At 36.4% G+C, this 19,089-nt stretch overlaps 1 protein-coding gene across 3 annotated transcripts; it reads right to left on the reverse strand.

The window, feature by feature from the left end:
• Nucleotides 1-4,242: 4,242 nt before the first annotated feature.
• On the reverse strand, nucleotides 4,243-16,249 carry LOC143890392 (uncharacterized protein At4g18490). Of its 3 annotated transcripts, XM_077395043.1 has the most exons (14): nucleotides 16,179-16,249; nucleotides 14,710-14,807; nucleotides 14,150-14,273; nucleotides 13,364-13,552; nucleotides 12,095-13,201; nucleotides 11,224-11,409; nucleotides 10,910-11,047; nucleotides 8,310-8,504; nucleotides 8,039-8,216; nucleotides 6,902-6,969; nucleotides 6,772-6,811; nucleotides 6,465-6,638; nucleotides 4,720-4,832; nucleotides 4,243-4,623 (listed from the first exon to the last, which is right to left on the reverse strand). In XM_077395043.1, exons 2-14 carry the CDS (start codon nucleotides 14,771-14,773, stop codon nucleotides 4,569-4,571), a joined length of 2,631 nt encoding a protein of 876 aa, XP_077251158.1. In that variant the 5' UTR covers nucleotides 14,774-14,807; nucleotides 16,179-16,249; the 3' UTR covers nucleotides 4,243-4,568. The 3 variants fall into 3 exon arrangements, with proteins under 3 accessions (XP_077251158.1, XP_077251159.1, XP_077251160.1); XM_077395044.1 differs by lacking the exon at nucleotides 16,179-16,249 and having other exon boundaries at nucleotides 14,710-15,087; XM_077395045.1 differs by lacking the exons at nucleotides 4,243-4,623; nucleotides 4,720-4,832 and having other exon boundaries at nucleotides 6,502-6,638; nucleotides 6,902-6,979.
• Between the last annotated feature and the right edge of the window lie 2,840 nt (nucleotides 16,250-19,089).

Genomic DNA, 19,089 nt, shown 5'->3' on the forward strand with positions numbered 1-19,089 from the left:
CATGAATCAAAATCCGGAGTTCTTAGCATTGCAATATCCCTAATTATCCGATTGGAAATGATATTTGAGCTACAATTCCATCATCTTAATATAATTTTGATCCTTTTTTTTCACTGAGCATAAGAAAATGTGGTGAGCAGAAGGATGCTTCCCCTGCTTAGTTATTAACAATAAAAAAAAGATGATGCTAACACTCTACTGTAATTTGAAAATGAGAAACATGTAACCAATTACCACTCAAATAAATTCATTTTTCTCCATTTTATAACCCATTTGACAGCTTGTAATTTCATAAAGATGAACAAAAACCCTAAAAAGTATTGGTTTATCACCAGACTACATATCCAAAATGCAATGAATTGTAACCATATCTGAGGCACCAAACCTTTGATTTATTGGATGGATCATCCAATTAATCAAGTCTTACAAGTGAATCAACTAAGTAAAAAGAAAGGAAGGAAAAGAAGTAATTCAATCTTCAATCAATAAGAACTGAAATTATCTGAAATCCTTTCTTAATGACATGCGACAAGAGCTCCCCATTACATCTGGGGAATCTACAGTTTTTCTCTTTTGAGGTTTTGCAGTAAGAATGATTGAACGAGCCAAACCCAGATCAGCAGATGAAAGGAACAGATCACTCAAGGAGAGTAAGAAGTCATCAATAGCATATACACGGATTGCCAAGGGTGTATATTCGGAAGGAGGAGAAATGGGTGAAGGAATTGGCTTGTTGGTTGGGTACAAGAGGTGGGTAATGTCCTCAAGAGGCTTCCGTTTTCTTTTGCTGAGAGTGGAATGTGGAGAGATTGCCGGAAGAAGGTTAGGGGTTTGAGGAGAGATGGGAGGGATATTTTCTTTGTTGTTGGATTGAGAGAAAGAAACGAGTTCCATCGCTGGAGAGAGAGAGAGAGAGAGAGAGAGAGAGAGATGGGGAATGAGGGAAGGAGAGGGAGTATTTGTAATGGTGGGTTTTGGACTTTGGAGGGGAATTTAATTTCTTTTTGATGTTTCATTTTAATGGGAGGAGGGAGAAAGATTACAGTTTTGAAATCTGAATTTTAGTACGCTTTAGAGAGAGAGAGAGAGAGAGAGAGAGAGGTGTGTTTTTTTTCCCTTTGTATTGAACGTGGACGAGGGAGATTTGAAATTTACGTGGAGTTTTTTAAGTGGAAATTTTGAAAGGGATTGGTTCCCGCGAGGGAGCCCCGCGCGGTTGCAACCTCCAAAGGTAATTTCACGCGACGCGCGCTATTTGTAGTCGCGGTCCACAGAAAAACGGTCAAGAAGAACATAGCGACGGTACACGTGGCAATATGCATTGGATCTGATCATCTGATTCGTTCAACGGATGGGACCTAGCAAAGATGGCCACTGCTCAAATAGTATATACTATATAGGCTAGAAAAATAATGTAGCAACATAGCTACATCGTGCTGCATATGATGGCATGGGATCTGGACCCTCCACAAATGGGCCTAACAAGGAGGGAAGGGCCCACATGAGAAAAACTGTACCCATAGACCAGAAAACAAAATTAGAGCAAGTAGAATGAAGAGTGCATGGCAAATTGGCAACCAAACATCTTTAATAAAGGGAAAATGACTGTCATTTTACTTTACTTTCCGGCACAAGCACTATATCAATGCCAGCCAAACAGACCCAAGGAATGTGAGTTGTGCTTCATGTGTACACTGATCCGACGGCTATAATTGTTTGATCACAAAGTTTCTTTTTGGATCATCACATGTCTACTGACCGGATGCATACCGTGCTCGCATTCCCAGCACGAAATGCCTTCTGCGATGGACCCTAACAAATCCCCTAAGATTATTTTAGGATCCCTAAAACACTAGGCATGTTGGGCAGCCATGAAAAAATATTCCACGTTCCATGTAATATTTGTGGGGCCAGTTGTGAATTTGTGATAGATGGGCTGAGGTTAGGGACATAGTTGCTAGGGTGAGTGCAAGAGCATGAAAAACCCCCTTAAACAGGAAAAACCACATATTTAAGTAGCGTGCCCTTTCCCCTGCTTCTTAGAATTTCCCATGCTCTCTCTACCCCTACCCTCTCTCAAGCATGGTTTTAAATTTCGACCAGATTTCGATGGGGACTGAAACCGAAATTCCGAATTTCGCCAATTACCAAATTTCGGAATTTCGGTTTTCTGTGGGGTTCGAACGGTTACTGAAACCGAAATTTTAAACCATGCTTGCTCCCAAGCATGGTTTGAAATTTCGGTTTCGGAAATACATATATTTTGGACCTAGCCGAAACCGAAATTTTAGTCAAAATTGGGTAAAGACACTCGAAATGCCCGGTTTTTTGGGCTTCGGTAATTTCGGCTGAAAATTTGTAAAGGAATAAAAAATAATATTTTATGTGAAATTTAGCTGAAATTTCCGAAATTTTGTACGTTTCGGATATTTCGGATTTCGGTCGCTTCGGTGTCGGTGTTGACAGAACGATTTCGGTCGAAATTTCAAACCATGCTCCCAAGTCTATGCCCCTCCCAACTTTTCTACCCATCCGTCACAACTGGACCCACAAACGTTTCATGGAATATTTTTTTCATGATTGCAAAACATGCCCTATTCCCGTTTTCCCACCGTTACCTTTCTTATTTGGATTTTGATATTCAAATAAAAGATAGGAAGGATGATTGGTTACATTGGACCCTAGCCAATTTCGAGATGTCAGTCATGAAAAATGTAAAAATAGTAATAATTCAGGAAAATCTTTAGAAAGTTAAAAAAAAATGTTATATACATTATATATTTGAAAATGGTATGAATAATTGAGAAAAAAAAGAGTGAACAATTGTCAAAATAAAGGGAAGTGATATTTTTACGCTCCTTCTGATCACCAGGGACACCCAGTGCCAATGTACATGGCAATCAAACCCACTTGATTCTTCTGACGTCAAGTACATTAGCCCCCCTTTAGTCATTGATACATTGGCACTGGGTGTCCCTGGTGATCAAAAGGGGCATAAATATCACTTCCCAAAATAAATTATGGGGTTTTCCCACAAGAGAAAAGCGTTACTGCGCTTCGCAGGGAGTTTAAAAGCCTCCCATTGGTTCCTTTCTCGTGGACCCGCTATGCGTTTCAAAGGGGGACCCGCTATACGAACCAATGAGAGGCTTTATAAACAACTAAAGCACAGTTAAGCTCCCAGCGCAGGAACGCTTTTCTCTTCCCACAAACCTATAGTCCTATCCGTGGAGGTTTAAGTAGTTACCAAACTACTCAAACCCATTTTCCTTTTTCCTTTTTACCTGTAGCAAAAGTGGCTCTCTTGTAGAACTTGGCCTTCAAAACCAAGTTCTCCTCTTGTTCTCTAGGCCGGACTCCTGTTAAAAGTTGTAAAGACCAACAGCCCCCTCTTCTTTTATGAGAAATTATAGGGCTTAGATGAGGTTGTTTCACCCAGAAATCAGACTTTCAATTATACATGGTTTGGTTCCAAGTAATATTATACGCAAATGCGGACCAAGTATTCAGTATCAGTGTCTGATTCTCGTGTATGTACTGTGCAGGTCAACAAATATTGAACGCTGATTTGGAGAAAAAAATGTCATAAAATTTGATGCAAAGAAAAAAAATTAAAGATATGTCATATGTGATCTTGTTAAAGAAAGTTCTCTGAATGACCTCTCCTAAGGGTATCTGATATGGAGCAGATGGTCTACAGTATGGTGAATAGTTTATTAAATGATGTGATTTCATGAAAAAAGAGAAAGTAACTATCGCATGAGCAATTGTACACTTACAGATTCAATTGTGAAAAACTGAAAACAATATTAACAGAACCATTTAAGACGGATATCTATATTGAAATTCCAGTTTGCAGTAGAGAATTGGATAGGTGTTTTAAACTGGAGAAGTTTATTGTAGTACCAAGCCATATACTGAAATATAAAAAAAATCAACTTTGCTAGATTGAGACCAGGTGGTAATGCACTCACATGGTGTGAAGCTTACACAAACATGTTCAAAAGGCAAGGGTCCATTTCTCAATCAGATGGTAGGTCCCATTCAACACGATCATCAGATTGTGACAAAAAGCTGGTGAATAGCGCATACAGAAGAAGTTTAGCTGTATGTGCTTCAGACCGGATCATCCCTTTGTCTAATACAACAACAATGACTTCCCAAAACTGACAAACAATTGTGCATCCCTATGTGTGCATATGGGCTCTGTTCATGCAAATTCAAATAATACTAACACAAGGATTTGAAAAACTTCATGCTTTCAAGATATTGAAGTTGGTTCCATCCTAAACTCTTTGAAATGGAGTTGAGAGCAGGTAAAAGAAGTTATACAGTTGTAGAAAAGTGGGGAAAAAGAACTGTTTTCAAAGCCTAACAAGAGAGAATAGAACATTAATAGGTCCCTATAACTTTGTACACTAAAACAATCATCTGTTTTTGCAGATAAACAGATAGCAATTGAATACCATGACCATGTAAAAGCAAGGTGTGTTTATGCTTTTCTATGTCCAGCTTCTTTGTAAGGGAAGTAAAGAACACCGAGTATCTTTTTGTATCGGAAGAGAGGATCAAGCTTGATAACCTTTGGACTTCATGCTGGTGGTGAATCTCTGAACTGTCTGGATGTTTTGATGATGAAAGAAACACAAGTTGATGTTCCAATAAAATAAACGAGATTACTATGTAAGAAACAAAAAGCATAAGGACTACGTGAAGGATATCTTCTCTTCAAAAATGGGATGATTTAGCATCAGCAACAAATTGTTGTTTACAATGGCACGAACAAGTAATTCCTTGGCTTCGTCATGTTTCTTTTTCAGCATGTTGCATATCTGTTAAGAAGACATCAGAAATCCTTAGCTTATATCCAAGCAATGATAGAAGGTTTTCTGAGAAAATGAGCTATTTATTACACCTTAAAAGCTTTGCATCTGTATGTATCATGTTAGTTATAAATGCAATGAGGTGTTCAAGTGTTTATGCACAATGTTTCAGATTTCAGTTTCACTATGCTTTCCAGTCGTGATGGAAATAGAAACATGTTGGTTTCGAATGAAAATTTCGGTGGAAATCCAGTAACATCACGGAAATGTATGGAAACATATGCAAATGATGGATATTTAAGATGAAACGTCAGAAAATGCCAGAATAAGCACAAATACACACTCAAAAACCATCTCATAGGCAAGAAAATCACTCGTAATGTTTAACAACATCGTACACCTAGGGACGTGTTGCCGTTGCACACATTAGATAATTATTTACATACCACATTTTAGATACAATTTATATATACATATAATTATGTAAAACATAATGGTATAATACATCACTAATACTCTAAATGAAAAGAAAGATTTTTTTAAATGCTTTTTAATATTTTATAAAAATTGTACAACAAAAGGAGAAATAATGAGAAAATACAACACAAATTTTATGTATAACAGTACATGGCTATATCTGAACAGGTCTTTTTTAAGTTTTTCTAAAATTTTATAACGTTTTAAAGTTTTAATGCAAATATAAAAAAGTAATTATAATACTAGAAAATGTAGTATGTAACACTATGATAGTATTAGTAGTGTTATTTATATAATTTCCTTGTTCATTCTTTTTTTTTTATAATTTTATTATTTTTAATACATAAAATTAAGGCTACTGATATTGGCAGTGCCATTTTTTAATAATTGCAATAACTTATCTTGTCTTTTATAGTTTAACCAGTTGTCAAAGGTTATAAAAATTCCCAAAAGCTCTCAAAAACCAATTAAAAAGAAAAGACAAGGTGAGATAGTGCAATTATCAAAAGATGGCAGTGGCAGTATCAGAAGCCAAAATTAATTGGTTTCCTTATTTTTAAATAAAAATAATTTTCTAGCAATTTCTAAAGTTTCATCTTAAATTTCCATCATTTGCATATGTTTCCGTACGTTTTTGCGATTTTGTAGGATTTTTTACAAAAATTTCCCAATGATGTCAAGGTCTGTGAAGTGGCGTGCCAAGATCATACATTAAATAGAGATATTAGATTATGAAAGTATAGGTCAGTCAAAGAAAAAAAACACCTCTTGTAACATGGGAAGATTCAGGCAATGTGAGGCCAAGTAGATGGGCATGTGAAATCATACATTAAATAATATTTAATGCATTACTAAGAAAGTGTACAGGTATATGGACATGAGAGCACAAGTATATGCATAATTGTAGAAGAATTGCCACGAAGTACAAGGAGACATTTAAAATTAAGTTGATCAAACAAAGGGAACCAAGCTCCTTGCATAGATAAGAGCCTAAGTTTATATTCTTCTACTAATTAATGGTGAGATCACATCAACATACAGAAAGTTAAACAAAACATAAAATACTATAAAAAATGAAAAACATAAGTTTTTAATCTCAAATCAGACCTCTTTAGTTAATAAGAAGCCAAAACGTAATTGGTATGAAATCTATAATTTACTTACATCTTCAAGTTCCCTTGCACATGCTTCAGCCTTCTCTATATTTCCATCATTCTCTATCAATATTGGAAGTTCTAAATCTGTCACACAAGCCTTAATGGGAATATCAAATGTAGAAGTTGAATGATCAAAGCAACCATCCTTGTAATTATCTTCCAGGCTCTCAATGTCAGTAACCTAGCCAAAGGACAGAGCAAAATATATGCAAAATGATATGCTTCAATATTAAATCTTCATCCTAACTAAGCAATATTTGCATCGGAATGTTGTCTCTACAAACAAATGAATGAGCTTCTTTTGATAAAAATACCCTTTCTTCATCATTTATTTGAGAAGCTTCCTGAACTTTTCTGCAAATTTTGTCAGAGAAAACATTTATTATAACTGGTTATAGCCAAGATAGATGAGTTAGCTACAACATTTGAATCCTATCAAAGAACCTGTTTTCGGTGGGAGACTCTGTGATACGCTTTAATGGATTTAAGGCTCTTGGATCTGCATTTGATCCCTGCAGCATGCTAAGCCAGCTTAAACTAGGGTGTAAGATTACAAGAACTACATATGAAGAAAAAAACTTTTCTGAATACACATGACATGATCTAACAAAGAATTTAAATAAGTAAGCAAGTACATGTACTAGTTATAATTCTCTGTTAAGAAAAGTTGAATAAAGATTTACTATGACATGGAATAGAAAAGAAAGTAAAGTTGAACTCCTGCAATCCAAAATCAGCAGGCCTAACAATAGTGCCCTCATTATGGACAAATAACGTAAAAGTGATAATCACAGTAGGAAAGAAATCTTCTTTGTCAAATGCTGATAACCTTCACACCCCATAACCTCCAGTCTACATGTCATCATTGGAAAATATAGTGTAGCATGGATCTCATGATGTACCCAAATGATGACAATCAGATAGTGAAGATCAAGGGGCGCAAATGTTACTAGTAGGCCTCATCTTCTTTTCATGACGCAACCACTTGATTATGAAATTTGTGAGCAATGGAAATTTCATCTAAATAGAAAATCCAAAAAAGAAAGGAACAGTTCCTAATACAATGTCAGAAGACCTTGTTGCCACTATAATGACAAAAGGCCTTTAGCTTAATAAGCTAGATTATGTCTCCATCAGACTTGTGATGCACAACCGGTGATATTCAGCTCAGACATAATGTTACAAAGGGACATTACATTCAGTTTATTGTATACGTATCGTAAAATGCAGTTGGGAATCTTTTTTGTTTGTGACCCTTGTGTTGTTTATCCAAAAGTCCTGCTTAAAAAATCATGTGACCCACTGTCATTTTGAGATTTCTTACTTTCATTGCTGAAGGCTGAATAGTTTAAATAAGTTTTTCAGTTTAATATAGTTTTCCCAGTAGATGTTCTAGGCTTGTAGCACTTCACATGCATTCAGTTATTTCTTGCATAGCATTTCAGAAAAAAGAAAAAAGAATAGAATTAGCAGCAACATCGTATCATACAGATACCATTGCAATGAGAATATATAGAAACCATTGCAATGAGAATATATAGAAATCTTTACAATGAAAGAGAAAATAAGAATAATAAGGACCTCAATCGATTTTCGCTTCAAAGATGGGATTAACAGTGCACGTGTCTCTGAATTGGTAGAATGGGCCATCTTGGATGCCATGTTTACGACCATTCCCGGGGTTCCCTCAGAATGCCTTGGTGATTTTATTTCATTTCGGATCATGGAATTTGAAGGCTCGCAGTTTGATTTTGCACTCCTATATAAAGAAACATGGAGTTATTCCGGACACACTCAGTGACCAAAATTTCAAGAAAGTAAGAAAAAAGAAAAACAAAAAAGGGCATCATACCTTGAAATCTTCAAGCTAGAAATATCATATTTCTTCTTGTCAGCTATCAGAGGAGATATCTTGTGCCTCTCAACAGAAATATTCTTGGAGTTTGTACCAGGTGCAATGCTTGAAACTACAAGTTTAGGATTGGTACTCTTCGGAGTGCCTGGTGTAGTCATTTGTCCTGGTAATTTGGCAGAAGGAACTTGGAAACTGCAAGGAACTCATGTCAAGCCCATCTCAAGTGAACAATCTCATGTTTTTTTTTTTGAAAGGTTGAACAATCTCATGTTATGAAATGAAAAGAGTGTGTGTACACGTAATAGTATTTCGTAGGCCCTGTTCGTTTCAGATTGTGATAACCAATTGTTAGCCCCAGACCAATTATTGGACCCAAAATTATGCTTAAATTTTAAGTCCAATGATCGGTTTGGGCCTGACAATCAGTGGCCCCAATCTGAAACGAACAGGGCCTTAGTTGACTAAACAACTAATAGATTGTTATCATCACACTAGTTCTTAAACATTTAGAAAGAATAATCTGCATTCCCAAATTTGGAAACCTAAATCATTTACAACCAGGTTACTTTACTATGGAACAATATTACGCTAAAGGATTATTCATGGAAGATCATCAGACAACGAAAAACAAAAACCATTAGACTCAAAATTCTGGAATCTAAAAGAACAAGGTAAAATGAACAATCTGGTACAGGCGATGGGGAAACATTATCATGCTGACATCATAGGTCAATCAGCCTACGGGATCAGGTTAGCCCCTCTAGGTCCAGAAAGGATTATGGTGTTTAATGCTCTAGGAGTTTTGCTTCTGAGTTCTGGCCACTGGAACAAATTTGAATGTTTAGTTCACAAGAAGAACGGATTCTTTTCACAGTTAACGAGTTTTGCAATAAAATTAAATAAATCCCTTGTTATAACTTATAATGTGATATGTAAAGAAAAAAATAAAGTTTCTAGGTTCTGTCCCAACTTGTTGGCAGAATGTGGGTCCCAAAAAAGATTGACAAATTCAAAATCATCACTGGAGGACCTTTACATGCTTTTTACAACTTACAAAAAACTATATACGAGTAATATTTTTGTTCAATTTGTGTTTTGGAGATGCCAAAACAATAAAAATGCAATAGTGTCATTTAGCTAGAAAAAAGCCCTCGCCGAGAGATTAAGGCATGCAATGCAATATCCAAAGAACAAACAAATATATTATGACAACGAAACTTCAGCATGACCAGCATACACAACTTTCCAGCAAGATTGTGATGTATCAACTCAAAATCTCAACTCGAGGGCAAGTTTGGCATGCACATCTTTACACAATTCTGGAATATATTTCATTCTGAAGGGGTATTATTTGGATGCATTTCATCAACTCCAAGTTGAGATTTGTGAAAAGATGTGTGTGCTCACACAATCTAAAATCTAACATTCTTTCAACTAGGTCGTCTTCGTAATAAAGATTAATGCAGCCTTACAGCTTTGCATATAAAGAAAGTGGATGTCGCAGTAGGTATTTCTGGTTCCTGGAAAATGACTAGATTCCAGCCAGTTCCGAATATGGTGATGAGAAAGACAGGCTTCAAATTTTCAGGTTTAAGTTCCCTAGATAGAAAGATTTAAAATTTTCTGAAGATGATATATTGATTATTTCTTACGGATACATTGAGCATTGATTTATGTATTATATATGTATATGAGCTCCACCTGTGCTTTTCACAGCCTGTCCCAAGACAGGATAAAGGAGGAGGGTAGGTGTCAGGTTAGCAGCCGACCGTAAACTTTGCCACTTTTCTATGAAATGAAAAGCCGACCCCAACTAGTTTGGGACAAAGGCTTAGTTGAGTTGAGTTGAGTATATGTATATGAGCTTCTTTGATTCATGCATTAGATATGTACACATGTGAAATTCTGCATGTGTTTTTCAATTGTAAAGGACTAAATCCAAAATCTTATAAGGATGAGAATATTATTAAAAGAACACATAATGATAAGCATGAAGCCTCTCAACAATATAGCTCAAAACGTTGATGAGATATGCTGGAAAGAATAGCCAAGCAGAACTGCCTCAGGAGGAAGATTCACACATTCTCCATAAAATAGATACTATATGAAACCATAAAAGGTAGAGATGGTTAATAATCAAGATTCATCGTGATGCTAAGAGGAGGACTGTGTAAGGCCATCTTTGTTAAAACTGGCTTCTAAGATTGTTGAGTATGAAAATAAGTATATGTACGTGCATAAGTACTGCTTGAGCATTGTTCATTTTCTAACCATTCTATCAATTTATATGTTTCTATATCTCTTTATGTTTATTTTTCTCCACAAAAGACATAAGAGACAGCCCATTTTATGTTTTTGGATATTAGAAGTCGAGATTAAAAATTCTTGCTACTGAAGTTCAATAGATAAGCCCCCCTTGTCCTGCTGTTTTATTACAGTCTGAAAAGCGGTATTAAACAATTTTGGGACAATCCTTCTGGAAAACATCAATGCCCCATAGTATCACTCAGCACATCAACATAGCAGATAACCAAATAAAATTGAGCCATAGAACTGATATAAATATGGATGTGAAGTCCAGGTTAAGAGGCCTTTACCCAGATGTATTGAGATTTTTATTATTCTTTTCATTTCCCAGGATAGCAAGTGTGCCTTTTGTTACAGCTCTGCTATATGACTCCGAAATACCAGCTTTTTGGTTCCCAGCTTGTGCATCACTTCCCCCATATTCTTGGCTGTAGAGAATTGCAGGATAAGAATTAGCATGTGGATTGTAACTATGATATTGGTTACAAAGAAAGAATTAGCATGTGGATTGTAACTATGATATTGGTTACAAAAGAAAGAATTAGCATGTGGATTGTAACTATGATATTGGTTACAAAGAAAACGACTAATAAAAAATAAGCACCTTTTCTCACCAACAGGGGCCACATTCATGATTTCCATCTTTTTGTCAGTGGGGGCATACAGTTTCTTTGAAGTTGAAACCAAATTCACTTGAGATTCAGTATTTCCCGGTTTCTTGAGAAACTTAGAGTGTAAAGAAATGGACCCTTTGCCGTCCATTGGCATGAGCTTTTCAAAAATCGGTTTCCTGCATCAAGCAAACAATGATTAATGATATGCGCAGAAGTTAACACAAGCAGAATAACACTGAATCTCACATCCATGCCTACTGCTTATCTGAGCACATTTTCATATCTAACCACGTTGACAATTAAGTGGAGTGGTGCCCTCTTTTCCAATATAGTATCCACTTAAGTGGTTGCAGTGTGAGCACATTTTATATCTAACCATGTTGACAATAAGTGTTGCCTTCTTTTCCTCTATTTATCCACTTAAATGGTTACGGTTTGGTAAATATAGGCATGCATTCCCCATGAGTGAGAGTGTAAATTTGTGTGACAACCCTGCTACTTCAATAATGTGGGAGTACCATGCAACTGAGGTATAGGCCCAAACCCTATGCATCCACTTTGGATAGTACTATGAGCTTTCAGATGCAGATATAATGATGTATTATCAAGTTCTCCAGTTTGAAATAAATCAAATAAAAATCCAGCTTCTACTGGCATAATGTAACTAGATACTAGTTTAGTAGCATGAATACATGTGTTTTACAGTGTTTACAGACCCTATACACATACTGTCATATGCTATCAGCTCATACTTCAACAAAATAAAAGTAGTCCATGGAGAAACCATGCAATTCATATGCAAACTTCAATGGGTTTACTGTACAAACATCAAATTCTATGGTAATAGTCTCATTAGATTACCTATGCAGTGGTGATTGAAGAACCTTTGAAGCCATGGCCTGATTTTCTCCGGTATCCTTCGTAACATGCAATTTCCTTGTGATATTTGTCATAGCAGCAGCTGCAGTAATCGTATTACCTAGGTCTAATTCATTCCTAATTATATTTCCTTTGGTAACATGATACCCTTTCTCAGAGTCCTTCTGAAGCTCAGTATGAGTGTTCTGTGATTCAGATATACATGTTTGAGGTGGAGTCTTCAAGTTATATGAATTAACTGGGCTAGAATTTCTGGAGTGTGAACTAGCTATCGATTTTTCACTAATGTCTGGATCTGTGCCTGGTTTAGCATTTACTTCTGCATCGAAGGAACAAACAGAAGTTTGTAATTCTGGCACAGACTCTGGCACCAAACCATCACCAGAAACAGATTCTACAGGCAAAAATTGATTATCATGTCGAGCATTTGGTTCTGTGGATCCTTTAATTTCTGACTGTTCTCTGTCTTTCTCAGTTCTATTACATTCTCTCTGACTTTGTTGTGCATTTGTAGTTACTTGCTTCTCTGGAGAAGTTGCATCCTGAAACACATTCCGTCTTACTTGTGCATTTGTAGTTGCTTGCTTCTCTGGAGAAGTTGTATCATGAAACACATTTCGGCTTACTTGTGCATTTGTAGTTGCTTGTTTCTCTGGAGAAGTGGCATCATGAAACACATTCCGGCTTACTTGTGCATTTGTAGTTACTTGTTTCTCTGGAGAATTGGCATCATGAAACACATTCCGGCTTACTTTTGCATTTGTAGCTACTTGTTTCTCAGGAGAAGTTGCACCATGAAACACATTCCGGCTTCCAAAACCTAAAGAAATGGGAGGAGCACCATCATTGACAGTATGAAGCTGTCCAAGGCTGCCTATAAGACGGTCGAACTTTGAAGTGGTCACGGTATCTAATGTTGGTCGTTTTTCAGCATCACAATGTTCAAAAGTATCAATACTTGTGGCCAAGCTTCTGGAATCTTGACTCTTGCCATGGTTAACAGTAAAATCAACTCTCTTATCATCCGCATGTTTATCAGATTTCTTTTCTCCTTTAAGCAAGTTGGAATCCAGCTCAAAACTGTCCAACCTGAATCCCACACCCAGTTCAAAATGGAATTATTAAAGCATACCAAAAATCACTAAGTAAAAACACAGGCTTGTAAGAACTAGTAGAGACATTCCAATCAGCATAAAACTATATTCTACGTAAGACTTTCAACGATCAATGGATGATGCACAATACACGTACTCATTGAAGTCAAAACTGAAACTGAACCGATCTTGTTTTCCTTCATGTCTTCCTGGGATTGCTTCGTTTCCAGATCTTTCCTTGCGCTTCTCAGCCTCTCTACGTGGACTAGAGAAATCCAGGTCAGACATGTCTATTTTGAAGGATGATATTTTGTCAAAACCACCCTCAAGTGCAAAATCCATTTCCCTGTAGAAAGAGATTTTGCCTTCAGTATCATCTTTAAGACAATGCTTTTATTGTTGCATGATCTATCTAGCCAAAGCATATGCCTGAGATTGATCTCTAATCAAATACATGTTGGTTATCATGCAATTTTGAAGATCACTGCATAAATTGTGTGCACATTATGATACAGATAAAGTGGAATAACAGAGAGATAAGGAAAATAGGTCAATAACAGAAAGAGATAAAACAGTAATGGATCCCAGGGGATTTGCTAACCGAGCTGGTACCAACAGAATGTGAACTGAAAAGTGGGGACATTAAAAGGTCAAAGCTTCATCTTTTATCAATAAAACAAAATTTTAAGTCAAATAGTTTTCCTGATCTACCCATATTACTATTTGGGAGAAAGGTATTTCCTCGGACAGTTTATCTGATATTCAAGGAGAAGCACTTTGGCTAATATATAAGTGTTGACCTAAGCCCCTTGGGGCTCGGCTCCCGAACAGTACGTGAGCTGCCTCGTACGGCTCTTCCTAAGAAATTGAAGCCCCCCTCTCTCCAAGCACTTCATTTGTAGCATACGAAAAAAATGGAACTAAAAAATTCTGATGAACTCACAGCTTGTCAAAGCTAAAGGGTTTTTTCCCACCACAAGTAGCTGTTTCGCAGTTAAAATCCAATGAATCATCCAACATTGTTGGTGATTTCCAGGAGTCGAGGAATTCCTTTCCAATTTCATCATCTGTTTCAAGTAGAAGGCATGAAATGGTTAAGTTCAGTTTAAAATACAAACAATAGAAATCTCTAATGCAACATTCTAGAAACATCTGAAGGCTTAAGATTTATGTGAAATAAAATAACGTAAAACACATTCAGATGCATCATCCTGTCCTTCAGAAACTTATATCTAACATTCACCGCTTCCTTGTAACTGGACATTTATATTATACAGCTAACGTATGTCTAACATTCACCACTTCCTTGGAACTGGATATTTACATTCTTTTTTTTTTGAAATGGTGGATATTTACATTCTATAGATACGACGAGCTTCTTTGACCACTTCAATTAAAACTATTGCTTACATAGTCCGTACTCCATAGCCAAAGGAAAAGCATGCAACAGTCATTCCCTACAGGCTACATATCATGGCTAAGGGCCCTTAAGAAAAATCATACCAAGCAGCGAGCTTTTCTTTTTTGTGTCAACAATTGAAGTAGCTCCTTTCTGTGATTCTGCCATTTTTCGTGAGATAGGCTGATATTATGGTTGGAATCTGCACAGAAATATGGTAAAAATTAAGGTTAATCGAAGTATCTTCCTCAGCAAAATATGAATCTTCATAGAAGTTTGATTCTGAGCGATTCAAGAGTCATGCAATGACTGTTCATCAACACTATCTACATTCTCGTGAATTATTGCACTAAACTCGCGGAGGAAAACAGGTTATCCGACCTCAAGTATAGGTTTCAGTAACAGAATTTTGTTAGAAATAAAGCTAATTCACAGAGAATTCACTGAAAAATCACAAAATTTTCATCTGATCTCCAGAGGAACAGTTTAGAAGTACGCATCCAAACAATAGAAAATAATAACAAAAATTCATCAAAAATTCTCTAAGCAGTTAATATATGATAAAATGTGGTGAGAAACATGCAAAACTTAGAAGATCCATCCATATTTCAAATCAAATTGAAATTCTAGGACAATCAGAGAAGAATCCGAGTACAGAGTCTACAAACATGTGATCTCCATCTAATTCTCAAGATTGAGATAGAAAAAATCAAGGAAATTCATGTGATCTCCATCTAATACTCAAGATCTAATTCATTTTTCAAATGCAACCGCAAGTATAGGACTCAGTAACATAATTTTGATAGAAATAAAGCTAATTCGCAGGGAATTCACTGAAAAATCACGGAAATTTCACCTGATCTTCAGAGGAACGGTTTAGAAGTAAGCATCCAAACAATAGAAAAAAAAATTAACAAAAACTCGTCAAAAACTCTCAAATCAGTTAATATATGATAAAATGCGAAGAGAAACATGCAAAACTTAGAAGATCCATCTATGTTTCAAATCAAATTGAAATTCTAGGACAATCAGAGAAGAATCCGAGTACAGAGTCTACAGACATGTGATCTCCATCTAATTCTCAAGATTGAGATAGAAAAAATCAAGGAAATTCATGTGATCTCCATCTAATACTCAAGATCTAATTCATTTTTCAAATGCAACCACAAGTATAGGACTCAGTAACATAATTTTGTTAGAAATAAAGCTAATTCGCAGAGAATTCACTGAAAAATCGCGGAAATTTCATCTGATCTTCAAAGGAACGGTTTAGAAGTACGCATCCAAACAATAGAAGAAGAAAAATTAACAAAAATTCATCAAAAACTCTCAAATCAGTTAAGATATGATAAAATGCGAAGAGAAACATGCAAAACTTAGAAGATCCATCTATGTTTCAAATCAAATTGAAATTCTAGGTCATTCAGAGAAGAATCCGAGTACAGCGTCAAGAGACATGTGATCTCCATCTAATTATCGAGATCGAGATGATTTAAACAGCAAAGTATAAGGAGAAATGCAGAAAGGGGGGAAAAGAGAGAGGCGAGAAGAGAATGCAAGCGAGGAAACTTTCCTGTTATTGCTGCCTCGAGATTTGAGACGTTTGTAGAAGAATCGCTGCTCTGTTGGAAGGAAATGCTTCCCTTACACGCATATTTATAGTTAGAGAGGCGGGAAGGGAAATGATTTTAGCACTCCATAAGTTTGATATGTGGCGAAAGCTTCTTGTCTTTTAGTGTTTAAAGGGGTGTCAAAAGGCTATTTACAGGGCTAAAATCATTTCCCGGCGGGAAAAGTCATTCGGTTCCGGGATATGGAAAAAATCTTCCTAAGTTTACCAACATACCCCCAATGATATGACTGTATTAACGGAAATGATATAATCCAACCCCCCCCCCCCCCGGGCTCATGAATACACTAGATGGGCTGGCTCTGGGAATAAAAGGAGGCGAATATTTCAATTCCCCACGTCAAATCACCACGTGGTTGTATGCTTGAGTATTCTATATAAACACTCATTAGGCTTGATTATAAGATAAGCAAAGATTAGTGGTAATCTTCAATATTTTACATGGTATCAAAGCCACCGATCTTGGAGTGACCACAAGACAAATAGCTGCTCTCTCCGGCGGACGGCCGATCTAGCCGTCCGCCCTGCTACCATTGCTCCTACATTCTCTTTCTCAAATTAACACCACTAGTAGTGTCATTCTTACCAACTTCATTAGTTTCAATCTCCTTGCATCCTTAGCATAATTCCTTAGCATTCTTTTCCCATCTAATTTTCAAGAGTTTCTTGGTTGCCTTCAATAACCCCTCATCTTCTTAAATGTGCTCCTCTCATCATCTTGTATCAATTACACAGTGTCCTTATTTTGCTGTCAACACCTTCACCAAAAAAAAGGGGGAATTTGCATTTCAAAACACATATTTGATATTTGTACATTTTTTCTCAATGTCCAATTTTTCGTCGATAATTGTTGCCACCATTCCTAACCACTATTTGTCGCTTTCTCTTCTATTTCTTTCCTCTCTTTCTTTATATTTTTGTCTTTCGCCTATTTAGGTTGAGGTACTTCTTTGTGGTGCGTGCCTGAATAGGAGCTTTACTCAGTTGAGGGGCCTCTCTCCTTGAGGTTCGTGCCTGAGAGAGCAATTTCTCTATTTCATAAGGATCGGTATCTCAAGCTGACCTATGAAGTCTGCCCATTGAGGCTTTCTTTTACTCATAGAGGCAATTTCTTGCCCATTATGGCATTCGTCCATTGTGACTCATTTCTTGCCCATTCTGGCAATGGTCCATTGTGACCCATTTTCAGAAGGTTCAATATTCTAATCGGCCTAATGACTCGCCTATTCAGGCTTGAGTCCAATCCAGTTCCTTGAAGCTTTTTGCGGCTCACCTTTTTAATGCGACACATTCTTCAACAACAAGCGGCCATCATCCATCATCTTCAACAATATTGGCAACATACATCAAGCAAACATCAATTGTGACAACGTGCAACAAAATTGGCAAATTTTTACATTTTTTTGGGATATTCATTGTAATCAAACATATATCGATTTTCAATCCATAAACGTTTGAGGGAGCATGTTAGAATATGTGAGATCTCACCAATATGTGATTTTATTCTACCTAATCAAACCATAGTTGCCTAATCTAACATATTGGTGAGATCTCACATATTCTAACATTTTCAAATAAGAAAATGGAAAACCAAGTTGCTAAGTTGCTCAAAATTGTGACCCTCTGATTTTTCATTAAATCCAGAAAAACTTTATAAAAAAACTTAATTATTGATTTGTCTGCGGGAGAGATATCGAATCAACTTCCAAGTTCCAACTACAGTGGTAAGGGGAAAAAAGTACCAAAAATAAGGAGAGCAAAATTTAAAATACTAGCCCTCTCCTCAAATTTATTTTTGAAATAGAGGTTTGGCAGGGACATGTGCCATACTAGTAATATCAGTAGTTGGGATCGGTAATATTAGTAAAACACCCTTTCCTCTTTATTAAAATAGAGTAGTAATTGGGACTGGTAATAGGGATTTGCTAGAGTCCATCGCGAAAGGCATTTCACAGATGGCATGTTACATGTGAGACCAGCCACTTCGTGAATGAAGACAAAATCTACTTCGTGAATGAAGACAAAATCTACTCCAAAAGCCATCACTGAAATGCCTTCTATGGTGGACGCTACCAAATATCTTATTAATATGATGTGCTACGATAGTGTGGCTGGTACCTATAGGAGTCTGATGTTGAACATAGATTTAACTCACAAGATGTCAATTCCGATCCCTGATTCCGGGGGGATCGGAATCGACATCATATTTTAATTCTCATTCTAATTCTCCCTTTTATTTCGTCGCTCAAAGGCAGAGGGGAGATTAGTAGAAGAAGAAGTCAAAGGGAAGTAGACAAGTATGGAAGATGGTAAGAAGAATAGCAACATCGTGGTGAGTGGTGGTAGCTCAAGAAGATTTGTGGGAGATGTAGGGGTGTTCTTACCAAAATAAAGGGTAGAAACGAGATAGAGGGAAGAGAGAAAGAGTGAAAATAGAATAAGACAAGAATTTCATCAACTTCTTCCACTCAAATTCCATTGAAAATGGTGAAAGATAGGGAGGATTTTAGAGGAGGGAACAATGCCATTGTGTAGGAAAACAACAATTATGATGTCGTAGAGATATTTGGGAGTCAAAGGGAGTTTCAATGCAAAATGGCAACCAAACATGGCAGATTAGTGGAAGATCAAACGCCAATGATCTCCTTGCTTTTAGCAACCAAACTCCCTTTTATAGAAAAAAAAATTAAAATTAATTTTTTTTTTTTTTTAAATATAATAAAAACTTTTAATTTGAAAAGAATTAAAAAAAAATCTAATAAAAACCCAATTTTAAAGAGTGGTAATGCCAAGTAGATGGAGAGCGTAAAATACGAGTACCAGGATTGGTTGAAATTCGGTACCCCACCTATGT

The sequence above is a fragment of the Tasmannia lanceolata genome, unplaced genomic scaffold (assembly GCF_043159265.1).
Source record: "Tasmannia lanceolata isolate RefF3 unplaced genomic scaffold, GAP_Taslan_0.1 ptg000013l, whole genome shotgun sequence".
Classification (NCBI taxonomy): Eukaryota; Viridiplantae; Streptophyta; class Magnoliopsida; order Canellales; family Winteraceae; genus Tasmannia; species Tasmannia lanceolata.